General features: G+C 41.8%; 1 protein-coding gene across 10 annotated transcripts in view; it reads left to right on the top strand.

The window, feature by feature from the left end:
• Positions 1–26,585, top strand: part of mef2aa (myocyte enhancer factor 2aa) — an 86,617-nt gene that overhangs the window by 40,564 nt on the left and 19,468 nt on the right. For all 10 annotated transcript variants that reach the window (XM_051073393.1, XM_051073391.1, XM_051073396.1 and 7 more), the window contains 2 exons: positions 6,604–6,820; positions 14,472–14,675. In XM_051073393.1, coding sequence (XP_050929350.1) covers positions 6,767–6,820; positions 14,472–14,675 — 258 coding nt within the window. In that variant the 5' untranslated portion in view covers positions 6,604–6,766. The remainder of the gene's footprint in view (positions 1–6,603; positions 6,821–14,471; positions 14,676–26,585) is intronic.

Raw genomic sequence — 26,585 nt, 5'->3', positions numbered from 1 at the left:
GTCACTGTTGTCTTCCTGGGCTCTAGATCCCCACTGCCTGTGCCTTGAAGCTAAAGCAAAATGTCTGTTTCATTTTTTTCCTGTGCTATCCAGGACTCCGTGGCACTAAGTCAGTTAAAAAAGAGACATGAAATTAATGTAATGTCAATGGCGTTTTCTCATGAAACCCCAAGGCACTTAGTCAAAGTCACCTTGCATAGTCCTCTCATCCCCTGACAGTAGTGTGAGAGTGAGATGGAGGATGTCTGTCTGGTAATGCTGTCAGCATATGATGTCCTTTGGTTATTGGTTGTTATATCCACTCATCGTCATTCAGATTTTGTAGATTGGATACATGTCCAGTATGTATCTGTGCGACATCATTTCCGTTCAGCCGGTTGCATTACGTGGCCCGCAGTGAAACATTGTCTCAGTGAGAACAGGTTCATCCTGTGGGGTTTTCTTTCCTTTTGATGTCATTTTGGAGGTGATAAGTAGCTTTCTGTCTCCTGGTCCCTGTCTTGCAAGCACCATCCCCCAGCCCAAGCAAGGTGCTAGCAGCATGGAGGATTGTTTGAACTTGCATTGATCCAATGTGGGATTACAGCTGGGTCATTGGAGAGTTGGACTGAGCTACCAGTCATCAGGGCAGATTAACCACTCGCTGTCTGCTTGGCTGCCATTTTAGTGCAGACTCTCACTGCTGGCTTTGTGACTGTCCTCACTGTGCAGGTCACTGTCTCCTTTTGAACAATGCATTTTTATACCTTACGTGATTGAGTTACATTCAGACTGATTTAATATGTAGAGGAAACATAGTGCTTAATGAAATAAGACAAGAAAGATGCTTGACAACCACCTTATATGACTTTAAATCTGAAAGCAATCTAATAAAGACTTAATTTTACCATCTCAAGATTTTGGCCTGCAGGGTTTTCTTTTATTCAGACTATATGTATTTGCCTTTCCTTTAAAACCTTCAAGGTATTCATATCAAAATCATTTTAGCCTTTAAATGTTATTTAAATCACTCTCCGGTATGAGAAATGTCACTCGCAGCAATGCTTTACAGAGGAAGGGGAAGTGGTGCAGAAAGTCCATGATTTGCAGACTGCCCCACCTCTCTCTACATCTCTCAAAGCCTCCTTTTTCACTTTTTTTGTTCGCACGCCCTTGCGATAGCTCTTATTAATTATATCTCATTAGTTGCCTTGGAAACTGAGGTGAGGGAATGTATAACATGAGTTCAAAGAAAGAGAAAAAGAAAATGAAAGAAAGACATCATGAGAAAAAGCAAGAAAGAAAGGCAGAAAAAGAAGGGGGAGGGTTGGAAAAAAAGAGGCGATGGAGAGAAAGTGGTTGTTGAGAGATCAGCCGTGTGTCAGATTAGCATCAGGAGACATTAACACTAGTGATGCTGCTGGGGCCACAATCCTGCCTTTCACTGCTGGAGAGGGAGATAAGCGCACTCTCACAAAAGGGAAGAGGGAGAGAGCGTGAGAGGGCTGGCTTGCCTCCACTCCCCTCAGGCCAACAGCCCCATTTACAGGTACAGCACCTCCTGATGAAAGCAAGAACAAAGAGGTGGATGTTCATTTCCTGCTGCGCTGGTGTCAAGGCTCCATTGAAACAAATCAGTAAAAACTGTGGATTTAGGCTGCTTCGCTTTATGTTTCCAGTCTGCCAGGAGGAAATCATAGCCGAGCCACAGTGTTGACACTTTGGGTTCGATACACTTCAGAATGTTGTCATGGATTATTTCACAGAATCCTCGTATTGCTGCACATCAGATTACTGCGGGAGGCTGTTGCATCCCATCAGAAATTTGGTTCTGTGATAATCATGTTGTTTCAATGTATATTAACTCTTGTTGTGAGAGCTGTGATTCATTCTTATGTAACCAGTGGAGTGTTTGAATAACAAGGAAAGGTCTCTGCCTACTAATTGTAAAGTGACTGGCTGAAAGCAGCATGTGCACGTCGTCCAGCCTGTGTAATGATCCTTCCAGTAAACATAATAAGCGCACACATAGCGAAGCCAAAAAGAGATGAGCCTCTGCTGTTGTTTAGTCTCAGACTTACAGTCAGGACAGTAATAAGGGGAAAAATCAGAGGGGAAGGGTGTCCCCAAGGTGGTCCCCTCCCTTTTTTCCTCCCCTCCTCATCTCTCTCTCTCTCTCTCCGGCTCCCTCTGACTCCCCCGCAGAGGGCATGTAGAAGGGTCCTGAATAACAGGAAGTGGAGGGGCAGGAAGTTGAGTCTTGTCTGCCCACGGCCTGTGGTAGGATACTGAGGCTAACACTGCCTTGCACAGGAAGCGCAACTGTCACGGCTATGCTCAAGACTTTGGCTGCTGTCCATCACCTTCAAAGAAGTGGAGGCATGCTTGCCTCACGTAGTGGGTGCTTCTTTAACACGAGTCAGAGAGGATGAATGTTCAAATAACCTGTAATATATTGGATTTTATTTGGACATTTGAGATGTAGAGTGGGAAAGATAGTGGTGTAGATTTAGCTGATACTGTTTTATTGTGTTACAAATATACAGAATGACACTGGCCTCATTTTTTGTTCATTAGGTAAAACCCCTGCAACATAAATCTACTATGTAATTTTATTCTACCTTTTATATAGGACAACAGTTGAGGGAGTAATGCCTCAACTTTGTGTGGAGTGAACACAGGCTTACAAGCAGAGAGGGAGGAGGACATGCTGGATCCAGTAATTACACTGGGAATTGAGCATGTTTTATTGATTGTGAAAGGGCCAGGGCTGTCACCAAGCCTCCCATTGTCTCCATGGTCTTTCGTAACGGAGGAGGAGGGGGAGGCAGACTGCCCCCACCGCCACCACCACCCCACCCCCGTCAATGGACCGGTCTCACACCTCGTCATGGAGGATCAGTGTGGCTCTGGTCAGAGATGACTGTTATGCTTAGTTACTTGTAAAGATATAGCATATTCCAAATCTGCGTGTGTGTTCAACAGTAAGAAATGGGCAGGTAGTTTTAGACATGTCATATTGACTTGTCAAGCTGATGTGGCTGTTCCTATGGCGACATATTCTTTGTGCATTGATTTATGTGTTACAAATGTTTGGTAAGCATCTTTCAGAAGTGCTGGACTAGTTTATATCAAAGTGGACCAGGTGTATGTGTCATATCAGGTCTTGTGTGTAATGAGGTGCCGTTATACAGTGTGCTGCTTTGTATGCGCAAACAAGGCGTCTTTTTAGAACCCAAACTATATCTGGCACCAATGCTCTTTTTTCCCATAATGAAAAATGTTTAAACTTAAACTAATGTGAAGCTGTAACTGCGGATCACTTCTTACATATAATTTGAGACGTTTATACACAAAAGTACTTTTCAGACTTTTACATTTTTGTGAAAGTCTATGAAATGTATCAACCACATTACAACAGACATATTATCATCTTTAAAAGATGTTACAGACACAGTTTATGGTGTAGGATTACTGGTGTTGCCACCTTACAAATAGCTCTGACCTGCTGTGATCAGAGGTGTTCAGATCTGATGCTGCACTCACTGTCCTCTGTGCGTCCACATGGAAAAGGCTACCCTTAGCGTAATTGCATGTTGTTCCTCCTTTATTAACCAAATGAAAACTGACCTGTTAGACAATGTAGCTCATCCAGAAGTGTTTCTTTCCATCTCCAGTTTACCAGTCCAAAAAATCAGATTGATGCGTCTCTGGTACAAACAAGGTAAATGACCGAAACTCTTACTCTTCCTGTCATTATTTGTGAAGAGATATATGTCAGTTAGTGAGGTGGGACCTTTGCAGTAGTTAGGGGGTTCCTGTTTACACTGCGTGCACAAGTATCAACCATGTGGCTGCACATCTTTATTGATGTGGCTGTATAGCCTCATATTGTCCTATTGCTGCTTTGCAAACTCCATTTTCCGCCTTTCCTTTTCTCTTTTTATGTTGATTTCTTCGTCTCCCTTTTTCTTACACACATGCGACAAAAACACACACAGACACACACTCACACACACACAGAAAGAGCACATGATTTAGGCCATAAACGGATACTCTGTCCCATTCTAGCGCTCAGGAGAAGTCAGAATGTCACGCACAAACATGTACTCTGCCACAGTGCAGACATTGTTCTCCTTTGTAATCTGAACATCTTCTGACATGTTTATCTGGGTCGTGGTGCCAGCTGAAAATTTCCCACTTAGTTCTGGAGATTGAAATTGCGTTATTGGATCTACAGCAAAGTATGTTGTGATATGATCAGCCGCACTATTAGATTATAGCGTTGACTCAAATCCTGAAAATAAGGTTTTGTCTGCATCGCACTCTAGCTTTTGACTAACTTTTGATGAACGTGGACATTAAGTTGGGAGTGTGGCACACCTGCAGTCTGAAGGCCCTCTCAGCTTGTCACTTTGTATCTGTGTAAGAGAAATGTCATGACACATAACACTCTATTATGCCTCTAGACTTAAACTGTCCTGCTGTGACAGCTCCTCTGCATAAAGACAGGACAGAGTGGGCGCATGCGTGCATATGTGTGAGGATGTCTGAAACTCTTTCTGATGTGCAGTTTCACTGGACTTTTACAGAAATGAGTAAGACTGCAGCATTATCTTAACATTATGTTACATGTCGCTTTGGTGAACACATACACGCATTGAGAACAAGAACAAAACTCACAGTGGTCAATTCATACCCACCTCAACAGATGATTAAAGATTAGTCTACCTCAGATAAGCTCTTCTAAACCAGAACCAAATTCACTCATAGGCACACAGATAAAACTGTACAGTACTGTAAATTGCTGCATTGAAATTCATAGGCAACAAATATATGGCCCCTGATAAACAGTCAACAGTATAAACCCTCTCAACCAATCCAGATCAAAGTGTGAAAAATCTCCCTATCACTATACAGATAAAATACACCACAGTGGTCAGCTCTCTGTTAAGTTTATCACTTGCACTTCAGCATTCAACTTATTTGTAAAACCAAAACTCTGTTTTGACATTGTGCCATGAAATCTGACGTAGAGAATCTTTTATATCTTCTCCTCAAAATTAGAAAAAAAGAATCAAGATCTTTTATTGTATCAACTTTATAAAAACACAATGAATTCACCAGCATACCTTCAATTCCAGTAAATTCACTGTAGGCTCCTGTATTGCATGAACACAATGAATGGTTAAGATATTAGCACTTTCTGTAACTTGTACCACTTTTGCTGACATGGTGGCTCAGGTATGTCTTTGGGGGAGCTGAACCCATCCCCGACCTGGGCTCCCTCTAATTCGAACACTGCTTTGTCAGTTTGTGTGTGAAACGGTGAATGAACAAGAGCACCGTCATTCTCCCTGGCACGTTGTGATGTGGTTTGGGGAAATTCTTTGTGGGGGTTCAGGCGGTTACTTTCCTGGCTCAGACAGCCGTGCGTGGGTAGTTAGTGAGGTGATCTCAGTCAAGTTTGCCTAGAGTGGAGCCCCGATTCAGACAGCCAGACACCATAATGCCAGTCCATCTGTAACCCATAATGACTGTGTGCCACTGGAACTGGTCATTTTCATTTTCGCTGCCAATTCGGCCCCTAGCTTCTTCGCCTCACAACTGCTGACTGCATCTAATGGCCTGAGTTGTTAACCTTTCTACATTTGTACTCATAGGGGAAATGTAGTTGTTTAGACATTTTCTATTTGCTGGGTGTAAGTGATGGATGCGCCTCCAGGGAGGGGGGCTATATCTCTTCTTGCAGAGAAGCAGAGACAGGACAGAGTTAGATATTCTCTGGGGAACGGTGCGGTCTGAACCACTGGCCAGGTTACAAGCTCATGTGGGAATATATCCCCCACCCTCCACTGGCTTCTCTCACCAGCCCAGGAGATTTCGGCTACTGTCAACCCTAGACTGGGTGCTCTCTTAATCACGTTAAGAGCAGAGCTGGCATCACGGTGGGTCAGCTCAGGAGGGGGCAAGGAAACATTGCAGTTCTGTCTCTGCAGGTAGGAGAAGGTAGATGAAAAGATTGATGCCACTCTCATGTCTATATAGTAAAAAGGAAGCTGTAGCCAGCAGCTGGTTAGCTTAGCTTAGCACAAAGACTGAAAAAGAGGGTACAGCTAGACAGCTAGCCTGGCTGTCTCAAAAATCCTCCTACCAGCTCCTCTAGAGCTCAATAATTAACTTATATTTATTCAATCAATATATACATTTAAGCTTCTAATATAGCCTATAGAATGACCAAATTACTCATCATTAATAGTTCAGTATTTTGATCATTCATATTACAATAGATTATGTGCAGCTCAACACAACTTGTGACTCTTGTATAGCTGCTCCCCTTAAGGTGTGAAGCCGTCTTTCATTGACTTCAGCTGTGGTTCAAGCGCAGCAGCTGAGGAGATAAGGCCACGCCATGTGGGTCTCACACTTTCTGTATGTGCTTGCGAACAGAACACAGAGCCCTCCGGTGCTTTGAAGTGCCTAAGGAGACATTGTTGAGTGTCAAGTTAACTTTTTGTTTTTTTCCTTCTCTCTCTCTCTCACTCTCTCTCTCTCTCTCTCTCTCTCTCTCTCTCTCTCTCTCTCACTCTCACTCACTCTCTTTCTGTTTTGGTCTTCTTGCAGATTGTGGCGTGGTCTGCCCAAGTGCAAAGAGTGTATTGAGAAGAGTGAAAGAGCGTATACAAGAAGAGCGACTGTTGCACAATGTGCTAGGAGAGCGGAGGAAGAAAGCTTGTTGTTTTTCTGATATTGTTGAGGTGTCAGAGAGACCAGAAAGGACACAGCCATGGGGCGGAAGAAGATACAGATCACCAGGATCATGGATGAGAGGAACAGGCAGGTGAGTGTCACAATTTTTCTTTGAACACACAGAATCTATCTATCTATCTATCTATCTATCTATCTATCTATCTATCTATCTAGAACACTTTCCTGAAGGTTCAAATACAGTTTATGTAAAATTTGACGCATATATGATTTATGATACTGATCATCAGGACAATCAGGTTCATATTCTCTTAGCTTATTTGAAAAGATGCTTCTGTATTTACTTAACTTTCTGTCTGAGAAAAAAAAAGTCTGCTCTGTACCTGTCTGAAGGTTACAGTCTCCCTCTATTTTCCTTCCTGCCTTGGACCAGAGTTCAGCAGCTGTCATGGTGTGCATGGATCTAAACAGACATACCTCCCTCCCCAACGTCCAAGCCAGCTGAACAGGGACCATGACATTTCTTTGTCAGTGCGGTCGTATTTACAGACATGATTCCCCTGCCACCCTGCAATTTCAGCCAGAGAAGTTGATGAGGCAGCAGGAGCGCCGGGCTGCAGCGGGGGCCTCATGGCGTGGGAGTGAGCTGAGGGTAGCGCGGAGCACAGCGAGCTGCCTGTGGCCTCCCCACACTGCAGGGCTTGTCCCCTGGCCTGGCAGTATATGGCCGGGCCCCTTCGCTGTGGCTCTATGTGTTTGCAGCTGTTTGGTAGTAATTAGGAGCAGCCACTGCACCACAGCACCCTCTCATTTGCAGGGTGGGTCAGCAGGACACACAGCACCCTTCTCTGCCTCGGCTACACTGGTCCTGGCTAGCCACAGAGAGGGAGAGAGCTGGAATTCACTCTGTCTGCTCACGTTAAATATAAACTCCTAAACAGCAAAACACTGTAGAAAACAGCCTGGGTCTGTTTGAAACAAGAATAACAGGCTTAGATATCTATAGCAGGAAGGCTGGGTCCATTTTTTTTAGATTTGCTCCCTTTGATTTAAGAGCTAAGTTGAGAAACCATGCGCGCAGTTTTTGACGAATTATACCAATTAATGTAGATGCGTAGGTTTTCCGTATTCCAAGTAGAACACATGGTGTTAACTCCTTCTCGAAATATAATTTGCATTCTTTCACAGGTGGAACAACTTTTTGCTGTGCACACAGAAATATAATAGAGGTACAGTAGTGCTTCCTCTCCTCTGGGTATTAACATGATACGGTACTATCCAATCGGTACTCTAACTGTGTCTCTATCTGTTTCTGTGAGGCTAGCAGCACAGCCAAGTGTGAAACAAAAAATCCTCACTGTGGGCCAATTGTCAGTGTGACACCTGCCTCTGGGTGGGATCCAAACAGGAGAGCAGGAGAGGAATCACTCTACATTGGTGGTATCTACAGTCTAAGCGATGACCTGTGACATCAGGGGGAAAAAAGGAAAGAGGGGAAATTACATGAAAACAGGTTGTCATCTGATCGCTAGGTGAGCAAGTTAAGCCTTGGAGTGATCCATTCTTTACAATGGATATATGAAGGGACTGAGGGGAGATATTTAGCCCTATTGTTTCTCAGAAAAGTGGAGCTCTGGAGGGAGACACTGCTTATTATTACTGTGTCTCCCAAAGTCTAGTGTTTGCATCAGATTTTAAATGTCTCACTGTATAATTTGTAAGAAAGTTTATCAGCGGCACGCAGGCATTTCAGCTCGCATTTAGTTGGTTTTAGCTGGCTCAGCACAGAATCTGGTATGACAATAGGCTGCTGTGCTAAAATAAAGCTTTGGTATAAAGTGATGTATGCGTGTGTATCTTTCTCTCCTTTTTTTTCTGTGGGCCATGAAGCATACAGTGCCATCTCCCTGGGGCGTGCTCCGAACCAAGGGGGAATATCCATTAGCATATGGTCCCCATTGTTGCGAGACAATTTGAATCTTTATCTACGCCGCTCCGCTACTACCTATCCATACAAACGGCATTAAAATGAAAGAAGTCCTTAAGTGGGCTAATTAGACAGTATTGCTGTACAGGATGTTGTGTGGGGACAGTGGGGGCTCCCTTGCATTATCACTGCAAGTGCTTTAGGAGGGCTGTTAACCTTTCAGGATTTATAACATGAAGTGTGGCACAGGCTGAGAAGGTCTGTAATTGCACAATCTATCAGGGATTGTGAGTGCACAGTTGAGACAGGCAGTGAACTTAGCTGATATTTTTCAAGTCAAGTTTTCAAGTCATTACCTACATTGTACACTAATAGCCCATTTTTATAATTCCGAGTGGTGAAGTCTGTTGTCAAAAAATGACATGCACGATAAGATGATCAATAAAACACTCTACAATTGTTGCATACTTTATGTCTACTGTAAGTAAGATCTTAGTGTGCAGCTTTATGCTCACAAAAGTGTGTGTCTTTGTTGAATGAGACACGCAGGCAGCAGAGGTCCTGTCATGCATACTGTAGGATGATGAAGAGCCAGCTCCTGAGCCATGGCCTGCATAAGTGATGGTCCCTACAACACAGCAGCAGAGTCATCAGCAAAGACTGACATCCTGATTGCACATGAATGCTGGATAACAACCAGACAACAGCACCGCCCTGGTTGATTCTCCTCATTCACAGCAATTATTACCTTTTGAGAAGCAGACAGTTACACACAGACTCAAACACACTCCGTTTTTCCATCCTCCCTATTTCTTTCTTGCGGGAGCATCTGTTGTGTTTTGACTTGACAGGTTCGGAACTCACGAACAGCACAAAATAACAATGTCAGAGCCACTGGCACTCAGTGAGCACATTCAGGGTCTTTTACCTACCTCTCGGAGCAGCTGTCAGGGCATGCGTGTGCAGATCTACCGGGGCGGGGGGGGGGGGTGATGGTGAAGAAGGGAGGATACACATTAGTCTTGTAAGTTAGTGCAGGGGGAAAGGCTGGTGTAGCCTAGTGAGCGGTGTCTAGTGACGTCCTCTGGATGCCATTAAGCAGGCTCACTGGGGGTAATTGCCCAAGTCATTAAAAGTTTGATGATTTTGCTGCTGGGTGGAGGGTTGCCTGCCCTTGCTGTGGCTCATTTTGGATTTTGCTCTGGCACGTCAAATGCCCGTGGGCACAGAGTAGCTTTCTCTCTCTCTCTCTCACTTTCTCTCCAGGGAGCAACACAGCTCATACCTCCCATTTTTTTAGCCTTCACCCAATCCTGAAGTTCTGAGTGGTCATCATTATATTTTTGACAGGTAAAGAGCTTGTTGATAGACAATGGAAAGAACAGAGGGACACCGTTAAATGTGACAGGCAGGGTATATATCATCGTTGTTCAGGATGACATGTAGTTTCCATAAAACTACGCTGAAGCAGCAAAAGTCGGGTGATGGTGACTATATTTTTGCTGTTGAGTGTTGCACTGAGGTTGTACCTTGTAACGCATCACTAAAATGCTCACACATTTAGATGATGCTAACACATCACTCTGAGCAAATTGAACAAGCCGATTGTCCTTAAACGATTACAGATATTCCTAGTCAACCTACGTATGTTTTGTTAACTAGCATGTCATCCTCTCCTCTAAACAGGATCAGTCATGGCTACTGTAGGTTTCAAGGTCAATCCCGCCCAGTGGACGAGGCCTTTGCGCTGTCAGTTGTCCACATGGGGATCCTGGGGCTGTCCTCTCTCCCAGCGAGAGCTGATCCAGGCAGACAGTTGCGGTGGCCCTGGCCTGTCTCCCAGGCCCGCACACTCTGGCGCACTCGCATAGCCAGGGCAGCAGCCACAGGGCCCGGGTCACTCTGCCAGCTGGTGCCAGACCTCTCTGTCTCTCAAGCTCGCTCTCATGTCTGCCGTGGGGGCCGTCAGAGGTGGCATGAGGTTCTAATAAGGCCGCCAGCTCCTCACCCCTCTGAAGGTGTTAGTGACTCAGGCATCTACTGCCATGCCCCAGTCACAGCTGCACTCTCAGTCCCAGATGTCTTGTTTGTCATCTTGGCACCTCTGCCCAAGGACAGACATTGATAGACCCTTTGATTGACACATCAACTCTGGGTGGATGTGTATGTCAGGGCTTGTTTGTTGAAGCATATGTTATTATGTACTATACAGTTTTCTGCAGCAGGGTCTCTCTGGTGGAGGATGAAAACGGTAAAACCTAAATTTTCTTTTATCCAAAAGACGACCGTAACTGGTGAGCCCAGTTTTTCCAGAGAGAGACTTTGCTTTTTCCTGTTTTTTTCCTGAAATTTTCATCACCTTCAGTTTTATTTTGTCAGCTCCAGTGAGGGAAGATTCCCATCAGTGACCACTTTTATTTAGGTCAAATAAGGTGAATCTACGCTGCTGCTTTTCTCTGCTGTAGCACCACTCTGTGATTTTGACTGATTCGATTTGCACATTTTTACAGAATCACCTTGTACATTTTAGTGTTGCTTGAAATACATTTTTAGAGCCTTGTTAGCTTGCGAACACATAAAACACATGCCTAAAGTGTAAAAGAACATGCATATAAGGACTGAATTACCAAGCTCAATTAAAGCTCAGTAAAAACATGTTAGGATAGTGAGACACCTGGGAAGAAGTTGCAAATACAGAAAGTGTGAATTGAGAGCAGAATTACCACCTCTTCATGACATCATGAGAGCATCTTAAAAGGTCAGCTTGAGTTTCCAGCTTGCCACAGTCTAAACGAAATGCTAGTATAGTTACTGATCTGTCTGGTATTGTGTGAGCTGTTACAATGACCTTATCAAAGGCAGAGAAAGTTGGAATATCTCCACTTTATTGGAAATTTAAATGTAGCCTACCTTCTCTTTTGCCCTGACATTTGATGCCTCGGAACAGCTGTAAATGCGTTCATACAGTGCGCAGTATGACACTGCCTTACAACACTGAGGCTAATCCTGTCATTGTGAATTACATGAATTAGTCAGGGAGCTAGACTACATGTACCACATCTTACTATAGGAGCAAGTCACATTTTTGAAACCACATCGAGTGTCTTTGTGGGTGTCTTTGACTTGGTGAACCATAGGAAAGCTACGCCAGTGAACCTCCCACTTGACCTCAAGGATGTCTGTGGTTTTCCACTGTCTCACCAGTCACCCCAGAGAAGATGGGGGTGGATGGAGGTTATATTAGTATATGTTGGTTTTTTTAAGCTGTTTTGTGTCATGTCTAGATTTCTTAGATATCCTCAGGGCAAAATAGCCTACTTTTTTTCCCTATTAAAGATAACTGTGTAAGTACAATAGAGTAATGCGGCTGTCACCTTTAATGGCATTGTATGCAGCAGCTGGCTTTTTGTGAGAGGTACTGTGTGTCAGTGGCTGGGGCAAGGACTGAGTCTCGGTGCTGCTGCTGCTGCTGCTGCTGAGGTTGAAATGAAGCCGTGCCTGGGTCAGCAGCCCTGCGCTCAGCACTCTGCCATGCATCCAGGTGGAACAAAGTCCTCGCTCAGCGTCTCATCCTGGGCTTCCTGTTGAAAGGTGACATCTCCATGGCTTAACAGCCACATTCATCTGCTAAAGAGCATACAATTTGTTAATCATTTTCCCTCATGACAGTCCCTGCTTTCCGGTTGGTTAGGCAAACAAACAAATATGTAAGCAGGCGAATGAGGGGTGGGGGGCGTGAGTGGGCAGCCTTCAGTGTTTTGTCAGAGGAGACTATTATCAGTTGGTTAGGAACAGCAGGTGCTCTGACTGGGTAGAAACAGACCTGAGACTGGCCACATGCATTATCTCCTTTTTTCTGCCTCTATGCAGCAATCCACCTTGAGAGAATCATCCAAATGACATCTGTGAAACCTCACAATGCTTTTTCTGGTCAGCCAAACTTACTCAAAGACTTAACGTGTCTGCGATTTGCAAGGAAACATGTCATTTGATTCAGCTTCTCCCGTATTTAAACCTTGTCATTTCAAGAAATGACATTTTAGAATACAAACTCAACTAACATCGGCGTACCGAATAGAAAATGACACAAGGACAGGCTCCTCCGTGTCTGGAGCGGGAATAATGGTCCTGTGTAATTACCTGTAGTGAGGAAGATTTGAAATTCATTTATCACAGTTGGAGTGACCCCACTGGCAGAGCAGTTACATAGACTCTATGCAACACATAGGATTATACTGCATTATACCAGTTAAAATGAGGGTATAGCCGCAAGCTGTGACCAATTAAAGTTGAACAAAGCCAGCTCATCTGCTCAACTCCTCTCTTAGTAGGTCAGTGAAACTGATGGAGAATGCAGACACATGCACTCCTCTGTGGCTCTGAGCTTTTACCAGCACATTCAATAGCCACAGTGTATAGTACACATTTGACAAGAAAACATGCAATAAGAGAAAAACATAAATCTGAAGCAATGGTTTGAAATGTGCAAATTTAAAACTATTTTCTGCATACAGCCATTACAAAACCAAAGGAGAAAGGCTGCCTTTCTACCCTCCCTACTTGTGAATAATGTTTTTTGCTTGAGAAATGAGTGTAGCACACTGTAAAGAGGTGGCGTAACATAATGACATGTGTGTATGGGTCTTAGGCAACCACAGAGACAGAGCTGCAGAGATGCAGGACATAAAGTCACTTTGGAGAGAGGGTTTGCGTTACCATTGGAGTGATGTATGACCCAAAGTCCCATCTGAGGGCTCATGTTACAAGGCTTATGCTGCACTACAGAGATAGCTTTTCCGTATATGGAGTCAGGGGCTACAGTAATGTATGGACCCCCGTTGTTGCCAAAGCTCTGACTCAGCTCGCTGACTCGTGCCTCTAACCCTGACCTCTGGCCTGATAACTAGACATTTCAGACGTGCACTATGTTATTGCAATCATTCCTAAAGGAGGAATGATCTTGTTATCTGTCACCTTGGTTACAGTAACATTGTTGTAATATAATGAGGCCGTTAATACTGTTATTTTCCTGGCTTACAGTCCTTATGAGAGTATTCCTTTTTCCGTTTCAAAGCTTTTAAAACTTGGCAGCACTCCTTACTCATAGATTTAATACAAATCTTATGAATGAAGCAGCTCTCTTTTTGGATATTGTACTTTTTACACTAGTACAGATTAAGATTTTACATACAAAACATATGATCACTTTATAAAATATGATGCTTTCGTTTAGTTGACAGTATATAAAATATACCAACTACAACATTTAAAACTTCCTTACCTTCTGAATGCAGCAGTAAAAACTAATCCAGTGATATAATAAATGGTAACATGTTGCATATCCATGAAGGGTTGAATCAAGGGCAACTGGACTTAAGTAAAACTTCATCAAGTATCTCCAACCAAGTCAATCCAATCAAATCAAGGGCAACTGGACCTGGTTGGAGATACTTGATGAAGCAACAACTTGTTGCATAATGAGTATTTTTTTTTACTTGTCATACTTGTAGTACTTTTTACTGGTAATACTTTTTTACTTTCATGTTAGTAAATCAGAATGCAGGACTTTTACTTGTAATGTGTTTTTACACTCTGCTATTGCTTTTTTTTTTTTTTTTTTTTTTACGCAACTAGAAGATGTGAATACTTCTTCCACCACTGACAGTTACTGCATTTTACAAACATGGAGAAAAATAAATTACAGTCTTTGTAATAAGAATCCTAAATTAACATTTACACTTTAACAAATTTGCGTGTAGATGTACAAATTTTTACTTTGTTCACTTGACTTTAATCTTTGTTTGGAGAAACAGTTTCCCTCTGTAATGGATGGTTTTGTTTTCTGTGTGTTCCTCAGGTTACCTTCACAAAGAGGAAGTTTGGCTTGATGAAAAAGGCCTATGAGCTGAGTGTACTATGTGACTGTGAGATAGCCCTCATCATTTTCAACAGCTCTAACAAACTGTTCCAGTACGCCAGCACAGACATGGACAAAGTGTTGCTGAAATACACAGAGTACAATGAGCCCCATGAGAGCAGAACCAACTCTGACATTGTAGAGGTGAGTGAGCGTCGCTTTCTTACTTTTTTGGGGAAAACTTCCTTCACATAATGCCTTTGTATACCTCACTGTAATCAAGGTTTTTCTCTTCTTACACAACTTATATAATTGAGCCAAAAAATGTAAGTAAGACATTTATGTTATCTTAGGACTGGATTTGTACTGTAACATATATTTAGCCTTAAAAAGCTTTGATAAATGTTGCAAGGGTAACCGACAAAACAAGGGTTGGGAACAAGTAACAGTTTCCTTCTAGTCATCATTCAGATAGGGCACACAGGAGGTCTGCACTCCCTGATAAGTTCAGCTTCTCTTGTCCCCATCAACTGACGTGGAGAACCTATCTCTGTACACGCATGCATACAGTAGCTGCTGACCGCCATGTTGACCCTGTTTCCCATAGATATTGTACCTGTGAGGGCTCAGTTCTCTGGTTCTTCCTCATTACAGACAATCATCCGGCTATTGCTGCAGTGTTTTTCAGTGAAAATACAGTGTTTAGTACATTCCACTCTGCTCTATAAAACTCAACAAGCACTTGGGTTTCCTGGCAGCTTGTGCATGCCCGGCGACCAGCGGAAGAGTAAGCCACTTGTTATGCCAGCATACAAAATTGTCAGCCAAAAGTGTAAAAGCCAAAGTAAATGAGAATGATTAGGGATACATCCTGTTCCAAACATCTTTCGTTGGCGCATGTGTGGTTTCTCAGCTTATTCAAGATCTGTTTTAAGAGGAAGGTATCTTCATTCTGACTGAATGAAAGCACATACAATGTATATTAATGCCTATTGATAAAATTACAACACTGCCAGTATAAATTTGCCCATTCATTTTTACAGCTATTCAAAATAGAATAATTTTTTCTGTGCAAAGATGTTTTTATTAGACAATGCCGACTGCTGCATTGCAATACTCTTTTATTTTTACTGCCACCTGTCCACTACAACATACAGCATTTTTATCACAGCTTCTCAATTAAGAGACATTAAAGGTTTAAGATGGGTGAGATTGAAACATTTCAAGAGTCCCAGCTTTGGAAAAGACTTTTACTTGGAGGAATTAGTGAAATTACATGCAGTATAAAGGAGTCAGCTGTGGCCCATTATCTTTTATTCATGCTTCTGCTGCTGCTTGTGAATTACCTGCTTGGCAGAGCTGCAGAAGAGTGCTTTGGCATCCAGTAGACTTATGCAGTCACTGCTCCATCAGGGGCCCTCAGAGCAGAGCAGGGGCTCACCTGCATAAAAAATACATGGATACATTCCTCACTTACGTAACTGTGACCACAAATTTGTTTTGCCATGACTCTGGAAACTGTCTTATTTTAAAGAAGGCTTTGCTGCAAATAGAACAACAACCCCCCCCCAACACACACACACACACACACACACACACACACACACACACACACACACACACACACCACACACCCAGAATCATTATGTTATTTACTGCCTATCAGCTAGGTCACCCCCCCACCCCACCCCTCAGCCTGTTATATCACATATATCTGTGGTCTACCGATGTATGTTTATGTTGACAGCATGGTATAATAGCGATGTATGTTGTACATAATGTAGCAGCAGTGGTCCCATGCTGATTTCCCACTTAGCCCTTCTGGCTACTCTCAAGGAAGCTGCCCTGCTGCACAAAAGGCGAGAACAAGCCACCGTTGTCTCCGCTCACTCGGCCAGTATCTTTGCAGATATGCACAAAATCCCCCCCTCTGCCTGCCGGCTACGTGGTCAAGGTTCAGAAGTGAAGAAGCAGAGCAGAAGTAACCAACCCAGTTCACTTCACAGCATCACATACATAACCCCACTATTCACTTGGCGAGAGAGCCAGTGTTGGAGGTGGTTTATAATCTGTGGAAACTATAATTGAGAGAAATAATCTTAGCCGTTTTTGCTGTCCGCCTCTTTTAGTGAGCACTTTTCCAGTGTTTGTGCTTCTCTACAGCTGTACAGATCCTTGTACACTGCACGGATGGAGCTGATGCATTTGTAATGATGGGAAGAATCCACCCCTCCCCCATTTATCTGGTGAAATGCGCCTCACATGAGGACACTTACACTGGACACTTATCTAAATTTTTAAATTGTGTTAAACCAATCTTTGCCATGCAAACAATCATGTGCTCATTTGTCTGGTTTGGGACAGGCCAGAAAAACCCTCTCCCACTTTTCATTGGGAAGCTCGTTCCGTGTGAGAAACTGAATCAAAGGTCACATTCCTGCTCAGTAGTACCATCTGTAGATAAAGGCTGAGCTGTGCAGTGTGGGAGAACAGTCTCCATGTTTTCCACAGATGGATGCATGCCTGGGCCACAGTTTGATAACCCAGTGGAGGGCTATGGACTTTGTCTCAAACTTGGCTCACAGTCCAAAGCAGAGCAGTGGGCTCCGATTTTTCTTCTACGTGTGTGTTGGTGTGTGTGTGTGTGTGTTTGTCTGCATGTGTTGTGTAGTCTTAACCTTACCAACGCTCCAGGCGACAGGTGAACTGCTGTATGAAATCTCTCCTTTTATGCATTCACCTGTGTGTGTCACACAAACGTCTCTTAATTTAAAACATCAACAGTGGTAAGGTATATTTAATTGTTTTACATATAGATGTTCTTATTTACTTAGTCAAAAATGTTAGATTGTTTTCTCAAGATTATATAGTAATTAAATGAAGAATCAGTCTTGTTTAACTTGTCTGTTAAAACCACCAACAAGTTCACATTTGCTGTATTTATATACTTTTGTAATTCAGAAGAGCAACACATGCAAGTGTTTGGGCTGATGCTTTCCTCCCAAGGTCATACTCATTTAACATATAGTAAGTTTTTTCTTGGAAATAAGTGTAGTATTTAAAGGGTTGTGTTATTTTGAACCCAAGCAGCGTATTAATCACTGAAAGCTTTATGCCGTTGTTTCTATTGTGCTTCCTGTCGAATGCTGTTTATACCACAAATGAAAATGCTGCTGTTAGTCATTAGATTAATCTAATAATATTTACTCTTCCTCCCCTCTCCGCGAGTGGAGCTAATGAGATTTTGCTTGTGCTCCACTATAACCTCACACCGCTCTCCTGCACACAGAGAGAGCCCTGTGTCTCCAGCAGAAAGCCTGAAATCAGATCGCAACTTCACAGGCATCATTTGGCATTTATGTGTCCTCTCTTTGAGCAATTCAATGCAATCCAGGTATATAATATAGATTAGGATTAATTGAATTTGCAGGCACACTGAATTAACATTAAGCCAACACTTAACTGTAATTGCATAAAATCAGGGTTGTGAATAGGCTTTAACCCAATTTGAGAATGTAATTTCAACCACTGCTTCGTAATTGTAAATAACTGGACTCCACCATATGCAAAGAATTGTTCCGTGTGAGAAAGAATTGACTTTTCACTGCTCTTTTTTGTCTTTTACCCTGAGGATTTGTTAGAGTAAACAACCTGAGATCATTCATAGGGAAATTCTGCTTATCTTCTTCATTATAAAGAGGGGTGGCCATTGTTACCGTGACTTGGGGAAAGCAGAAAAATGCCCCTGTCTGTTTATGAAGGAACAGTCCTCCCTCTCACAAGACCACTACAGTAAGAGGAAATGAGCATGAAATTGTCAGGTAATTTCAGCTAAGGTTTTATTTCACTATCAACTTTTGTGATGAATGGAGCTGTATTAATCATTCAATAAGATATGTAAATTTTGACCATTACTGAATGTCAAGTAAAGGTGCGATTCGTCTGAATTGTTTGTGAATTTCACCCTGACCTTTGCAGATTTTACAGTGACAAAGGCTAGTATACACAATCGCCATGATTAAGGGTTCAGTTTGTGGTTCAGTTTGTGGTCATGTCCCATTTCTGTATCCTTCGTTCTTTTTTTTTTTTTTTTTTTTCACAGATGGAGATGATCTATGTGATAAGTCACTGTGCTTCAGAAGTGCATTTTCAGTGACTTACAGCTCAAAGAAAAATTTATCTTATTGCCAGTTATGGAATGAATCCCTTAAAAAGCTCTGGGCTGAATGGGCACCGGGAGTTTCAGACAGGGGATGTTTATGTTGTCAATCAAAAGCTAAGCAGTGATTAAGACTCATTTCTATCTTAATGAATGCAAATTGGCACATCTGCTATGGTGGGCTAGCTGTCCAGACTCTTCAATTAGCATGATTGATCAATTATCTTCCTGCTGGTGGCTCACTGGAAATGGAGGCTGGGGGAATGGGGTTGGGAGTTGGGGGGAGGAAGGAGAGATGAAAGAGCAGGAGAAAAAAACTCAACAGAAAACTGTCTTAAACATCCGCTCCATAAATCTGATTCTTTATTTGATTGTGCTAAAAGATCAGTGAAATTTCATTTTACTCAAAGAGGCCTCTCGCTTTAACACACATTTCTTAAAAATAGATGGTGATAACTACCACTGAAAAAGCTGTCATTTTATTTTTGAACATAAAAAAAGGGGTCAGGTTAGAGATCAGAGGTTAATATTACACAGATTAAAAGAGAGAAATACATGTAGCACTATCTAAAGTCAGTTATATGGCCAATACATCAACTTTACATGAACAAAAACACAATTTGCATTTTAAGTCTGCATCTCCATCAGCGTGTTTTCAGATCAAATATCTCTTTGAGAGATGAATGCCAGCCATACAAATATTCAGTACTCTTTCAGCTCTGAATTCTGTTGTGGCATGCAGCTTGTTTGTGTTGGTTTTAACAGTAAGCGCAAATCCTTGAATATCAAAGCATACTGGTGAGACTACTCAGAGTACCAAAAGCAGATCGTTCATTGAGTGTGTTTTTATAATTATGCAAAAAAGCACAAGAGGACGGACAAACAAGGCTTTTGCTGGCGCACAGAGGTACTGTCATTGTTACTACTGTTTTGCAGTTATAGGAAATATTAGCTGTTAGTCTAATTAATTAATAGAGTTAATACAAAAATGACTAATTATATGTGTGATAGTTAGAATGTATAAATAATGGAATGAAAATATGAGTCAACCAGTAAAAGGTCACCCTGTACAGTAAATATTGCATGATAGACACACAAAGCTGTGTGATACTGATACTTAGTAGCAGGTCGCATAATAGGGTCACTTAAACGGGGCTTTATGTGTTTTCAAGAGTACCATCCCATGAAAGGGTAGTTCAGAACAGTGACAACATGAAAATTCAAATGGAAAACATGACATACAGATGAGGAAATATTTAAGTTGATTGTAAGAACAGAAGATTTGGTTAGTTGCACTTAATGCAATTAATTAAAAGAATGAATTACTGCCTAATAAAATCTTAGTTGTGTGGGAGAGTTACAGTGTGTTCTACTGGTGGTATATCAACATTACCAGTCATTTTGCATGTAAAAGCTGGTTGGCTATGTATCATGCACATTACTTTTTATGTAAATTATGTTACATGAAAATTAATGTCATTTGTCTGTAGTAATGGAGCACACAATTTACAAGTTCGTGTGATAAAACTAAAATGACCTTAAACAGCTTTCAAATCTCTGTATATTGATTATATACAGAGGCATTCATTAGACTATGTGAAAGTAAAGTATACATAATTTGTAGCAACCTTAAAGTTATATTAATGAAAGATTATTTAAACTACTTTACCATGCCTTAGTTGAATAGTATAATATACAGCAATTTATGTTATTACTGTTCACCAGTTAACATTTTACTTTTTCACAGCTGTGGAACATGCAGTATTTTATTTTTAACAATGCAGTGTTTTGCGCTAATAATTAGATGTCTTGTATTAAATGAGAGGATGTCCACATTAATATTGGCTGCATGAGTGTAGGAATTCACTTGTATTATAGTTATTGAGTTTGAGCTGTGCTTTGGTTAATTGTTGTTGTACGAGACTGGTGAAAGTTGGTAGTCTTAATGTGGTCTCATGTATTTCTGAACGTCTTTTGTCTTGGGTTCATGTGTGCAGACATTCGTTTTTCTTTTGTCTCTGTGGCTGTTGTGCGCTTCTAATGCTATTTTCTGATATCTGTTTATTCTGAGGAAACTGACACTGCTGTTGCCAGAAACATGAGCGTCATCAATTCCTTTGCAGCGGAGCTTTTTTCTTCAGAAAGGCGTATTGTTGGGGCCATCTTACTTTATGTTGATATCCAGAGACAAAATCTAAACACGGGGGCTTCTCAGTCTGTCTGTCTATATTTTGACATAATAACTGTAAAAAAAACTTTACCCGTGAGGTTTAAAGTTTCTGTTCCTTCTTCCCTTGACTTTTGACCTGTGGATTTAAATCAGCTGCACTGCCCTGGTCTGCACTATGTCTGGGTGGATCTTCAGTATTCAGATATCACAGAGGAAGATGCTACAGATGCTTAAATCCATTAGGTTTTGTAAAATGACAATAACATTCAGGCAGTTATCTCCACCACCCCTTTTTCTAATCATTTGGTTGAGTTAGCCAACCAACTCTTTCAGTTTTCGGTTAGTGGTTGAGGTCTTCAGAGGCACACACTTTTGTTCTCAGTGTTTTACTTCTTTCTTTTTTCTAAAAGCCAGTGAACTGACATTTTGAGAGATGTAGAATAGCAAGTTAATTAAACATTTTGTATGTAGGGTAGATTACACTTGTGGCAAGTCATTATTCTAGTTGGAACTATCCGTGATTTCTTATTGTCTGACTGGCCAAATTGCTCAGTCTTTGTATATAATTATCTACATCATTATCTATCATTTGCTGGTCTATTTACAATGGTTTGGAAAGGGAGCACAGCAGTCTGAATGTAACAACAAAATCAGAATTCAGAGATCTTTTTTAAAGTATTTCAGATGTCTGATTGATCTTTAATATTTACCAAATTTACTTCTGATGGGGTGAAAAATGTCAAATCAAACAGAAAGTTTTCATTAATTAGATATAAAGGTTCATTGGCTTCATTGTCAGGCCTCTATCACATTCTCTATCCAACTCCAGCTCTTCACCAGTGTCTTTCTACTTCAGCCTTTCTCCTCGATGGTGCCATCATCATATTACTATTCTCCTTTTTGGTATTTCACCATAGAGCTCATAGCAGCAGTGATGAGATATCCCTTTTAAGCTAAATCAAATGTCATTGCTATTGACATAGACTTATTGGGTTGATGTTGATTTTCCAGTGCTTTTCAATATATGTGAAATTTTCTTCCAGGCCATTTTTAATATTACAGAAAAAAAGTATGTGCACTTTTGGGCTTCTGTGATTTATTGGAGTGATATTAAAATGATTTTCTATATTTTTATTTTGACTGTAAGTCACGCACAGTACTGCAGATTACCTTAAGTATGATGATATTATATTTTTTTATCAATGGCTATGTGCATTATCTGTGATACCGCCTTGTAATGAAGAAGATGTTTCTTTTTAAGTATCTTCTGTGTGTTGCCACATAAATAGAAAACCTGTCAGTCAATCTGTTGTCTCTCCGGAGAGGATGGTAAAGTAACAGCATGGGCAGTATTAATTTGTGCTTCTGAAATCCTATCACCGCCTCTTCATTTGGCGCTCGTATAAACACGCTGTGTCGCGGAGATGAGCTGCTTCCTATTTCCTGAGCACGCAGATTGTTTTTGTATACCTGAGAGCCGGCTCTTAACCTTTTGGGCCTGTGTTTCAGGCCGGGTCAGCTCCAGAGTTAACTTGTGTTGCTAGTCAAAACAAAAACACTGGCTCTTCATTCGGCACCAGCATCTATTTTCAGACTAGTGCAGTAGGACAAGATAAAAATAAATAAGAACTCACAAATGTTATAGTGAAAACAGAGAGAAGGATTATCTTTGTTAGCCACAGTAATACCACCGATAATGTTACTTACAGTTATAGCATGAGGTTTCAGTTACATAGTAAGTCAAAGTGAGTCTTATTTGCAGAGTAGAGAGATACTTAATAACAAGATAAAACCTAAAACACTACTATAAGTTGTTTGGTGTTCAATGGATGTTTTCAACAATGAATTCAGACGGTTGGACATATGACTTAATTGGAATATTGACTGTGTCTTCTGATTTTCGTATATTCTGTACATAATGTGGTAATACTTTATTACAGCCTCTTTTATAAAGTTAGGATTGTGGTAGTGTAAATTATCCCATTCATTTAATTTTGTCATTACTCTCCTCTTGATACACAGCATTACATCTTCACATTGATATTTCTTCTGGACTAGTCTGGTACGAGTTGTCTGAAAAGTCTTGTCTTGCCACAGTGAGTGAAGCAGTATTAATGGTTCTGTTGCGAGCAACATGCTGGGTTTCAAAGTGCCTCTTTTTATAGGACAAGGACTCCTTTTCCTCTGGGCTTTTAGTGAAAAAGGGTCACCAGTCCTCTTTTGTAGTTTTCTGAGTGTAATGAAACAGTTGTGGTAATGTTCATGTGAGTATAGGGCAGACTCTTCTGTAGTATGTGTCCTCTGCTATGGAGCAGATTCAGTACATAGTAATTGTCACCTGATGGCCATGTAATGGCCTTTGATTTTCAATCTGTGAAAATGTAGTGTGATTACTGGAATTAAAGTGGCCATAACCAGCAATATCCCTGGGATAAATGGGATTTTGTCCTGTAGAGCTTTACAACAATTTTCCTTTGAATTGCTGAATGGCTTAACCCTTTTATCAAGTACTAGTTTTTGGTGGTTTTTGAATTCATCATGCAGTACATCTCATTGTTTTATTGTGTCTCAGCTCTCCGGTGTGTGATGCTTGTTACCAGGTTACTGCTAAGAGATTTTTGCTTTTGGCACATGTTGTGCTTCATTGACGTCAGAGCTTTTTTTTTTCTCCACCCTCTCAACTACGTTGCATATGTCTCATTTCAAACTGAGGGTCTCTTAGAGAGCATGTAATGAAAGGAGACACAACAACAAAATAACATAAGCCATGGTGCCTTCTTCTAAACATTAGTTTCCAGTGATACTAATGAGTTAATACTCTAAGGTCTAAAATTAGACATGCTATATCTGAAAATCTGGAACTAAAACACCACAGTTTATTCACCATAGAGAAAAAGTAGATATGGTTATTTTCTAAACTGAATGACAAAATGTTCTGTTACAGTATATGAATATTTTTTTCCGTTACTATTAAAAATGATGCTTACCTGTATGTGCAAACAGGTATGCACAGATTATGTACATAACACAAAAGTAATGTAATGAGCACTGTAACTAAATACTTCTCTTTGGGACATATTAAACTAATTAGCTCATTGCTGTTTTTAAAAAAAGTAATAGTAAGACAATTTGTTGCTTTTCTGCAGTAACAATGAGTTGGATGGAACCTGCCTGGTTGCAATGCACTACTGAGCTCAAACCACATACCTGTCATAAACTGTGGCAGGAACCACATGAAATAGGTCAAACAATGAGCTGACCTAATTTGGTTTGATCTAGTTGCAGACCGACAGTGATACTAGTTATGTTAAAGATCATTAGAACCACAAGCCGTGAGTCCACCCTCTGTGTTCTTCAGTGACCTTGCGGGCTGAACGGCTGAAGTGAGACCTCGCTTTTGTGCGCAGCGGCTTCTGTGAGTTCGCTTGTGCAACAATCAGCTTGCCCTTGTGCCCCCCTCCTCCCACTGTGCGTGCTGTGCGGCCAACCCCTCCTGCCCAGGGGCGAGGACAGAGCAAAGCCTGCTGGGATGGGGTGGGGTGGGCTGAGGTGGGTGGGAGACTGGGGTTTAGCTGGCACTGTGCCACCTTCCCCTGGCTGCCGGGCTTGACTGGGGGCAAAGAGGGAGGCTGCTGTGTCTCAGATTGATGAGGACAGGTCTGTGGTCTGGGTATAGAGTGTTGCAGAACAGACGTCCTGCTGGCACATCCTGCCCTCTCTGCCGCACGCCCCCCAGCCCTCCGTACTCGCCTTATCGGAACTCCTAATTGTCCTTATGAATATTTTAGAAGCGAGCAGGAATGGGAGTTCAGGGTTGGGGGTATGGTTTCAAGGGCCCTGACAGCTAATGATCCACTCAATGACCAGAGAGAGAGTGAGACAGAGAGACCGGGAGTAAAAAAAATGGTCAGAAAGATTTTCAATAACCTATATGTAAATGTTTTTATCTGGATTGTAATTTCTTCTGATCATTTTTTTTCTAAATCTGTGCCACCTTTTCTTTATGTAGAGTGGGAACAGAGTGCATGTTCTCGTTCTTTTTAATCTGTAGATAATGATGACATTGGTTTGCCTTTATCCTCAATTTGTAGTTTAATTCCCTCTTGTCTATACTGAAAATACGCAGTCCACTGATTGAGACTGTTCTCTCTGACTGAGGCAGCTAATAGCTTTGTCACATCAGTCATTCACCACAGTCTCAGAGCAGAAAGCTCTGAAGGGACTGCTCACTGCACAGCAATTGCCTCTTATTCAGTAAAATGGATGGGCTATATTTAATTGGCAATCTAGTCAGTCAATGCAGGTAATCACTTGCAGAATTCAAGATAGAATATGATGAATTTGTCTCAAATATATCTGTGGCTGCTTAAGTGAGCGTGACTCACTTTGGATTAATGTCCCACGGACTTTGAGCTCTTACCTCACTTTGGTTTGTCCATTGTCACTGTGATGTCAGGTGGGATTGAATCTCACTATGTGCTGTGTATTGTTTTTCTAACAGCTGCAAGACAACAATATGAAAATAAAACGCGGACGGTCGAGTTGAGAGCCTGCCCCCTCCCGCTGCTCTTCCTGTCCACTCAGTAACTGGACAATGGAGTGAACCAAAGGAAGGGCATGAATCCAGTCTCATATCCTGATATCAGTCAGCTCGTTAATGTGTAATGGTCATGAGATTAGACAAGATATGTCTTGGAATTGCAGAGGTCTCCTTATCTTATAGCCCCCCCACTCCCAATTCACAATATGTGGTGGGAAAAGGAGGGAGAAGAAGGCTGTTTGTATTACAGTAACTTAATGTTGCATTGGCCGTGGTGTACAGTTCCTAACGACCAACAAAAAGATGCTTTTATTCCCCTCAAGTAAAGACTACAGAATGACACTACAGCAGGGGACACGATGGTGGAGAAAGTCTCTTAAGATATTATATAAGAGCAGAAATATTCCTTAGCAGATAACAGCCTTCCTATCAGCCGCCTCCCCATGCTGATTTCCTAGTGCGTTCACACTCAAAGAAGCCCTTTGATAAGCACATTAGATGGAACAGCCCGGACACAATAGTGATGTCATGAGGATTAGCACGCTACCTTGCTTAGTGTAGTGGCGGGCACAAGGGCTAATTCACATCAGTGCGGGGTGAGAGGCTGGGAGCAACCCGGCTGAAATGAGGTGAGGGGAGGCCACTTCACTACACCCGGTTAAAATATAGCTTCTATGTACTTTAGGGAAGGATGGAACAAACACAACATGCATTAAACATTCATGATGTACTCCACTTTTGGAGCATTTTGTGTAATTTCCTGCTGTATTGCCATTACGCTACAAACTGTCTTGCCGTTGAGGGGCCTGTAATTCGAGCTGCAGTGCACAAGGCGCAGGTCAGGTGGTGCTCCACCAGCAACAAAATCTCCGCGTAAGTAAGTATAGCCTTTTGCTGTGATTCAGGCACAATGGAGGAGACTATAGAAACAGCCTCTTCATGCCTTCCTTTCAGCTGTCTCCCCCACAATTTTGAACTTCAGCTTTTATACCTAACTACTATCTTTCTCCTTTCACCCTGCCTTCTATTCACATACAGTACTGTACAGTACATGAATAAGTTAAATGCAGAAAGCTCTCTTGACACAAGAGAGGGAGAGCATCAGAGTGAAATGGGTTTCCAAGACTCACAGCAGCAGAGTAAATTGCTTGGGCCCATTTCACTGAAAGTGCTCCTCAAGAAACAGGTGATGGAGGTGGCTTACGCAATGGTTTGAGTTTTATTTTTAATCCGTGGAATAGTGTT

This window comes from Lates calcarifer, linkage group LG10 (assembly GCF_001640805.2).
Source record: "Lates calcarifer isolate ASB-BC8 linkage group LG10, TLL_Latcal_v3, whole genome shotgun sequence".
NCBI lineage: Eukaryota > Metazoa > Chordata > Actinopteri > Centropomidae > Lates > Lates calcarifer.
This window is presented reverse-complemented; position numbering and strand designations above follow the sequence as displayed.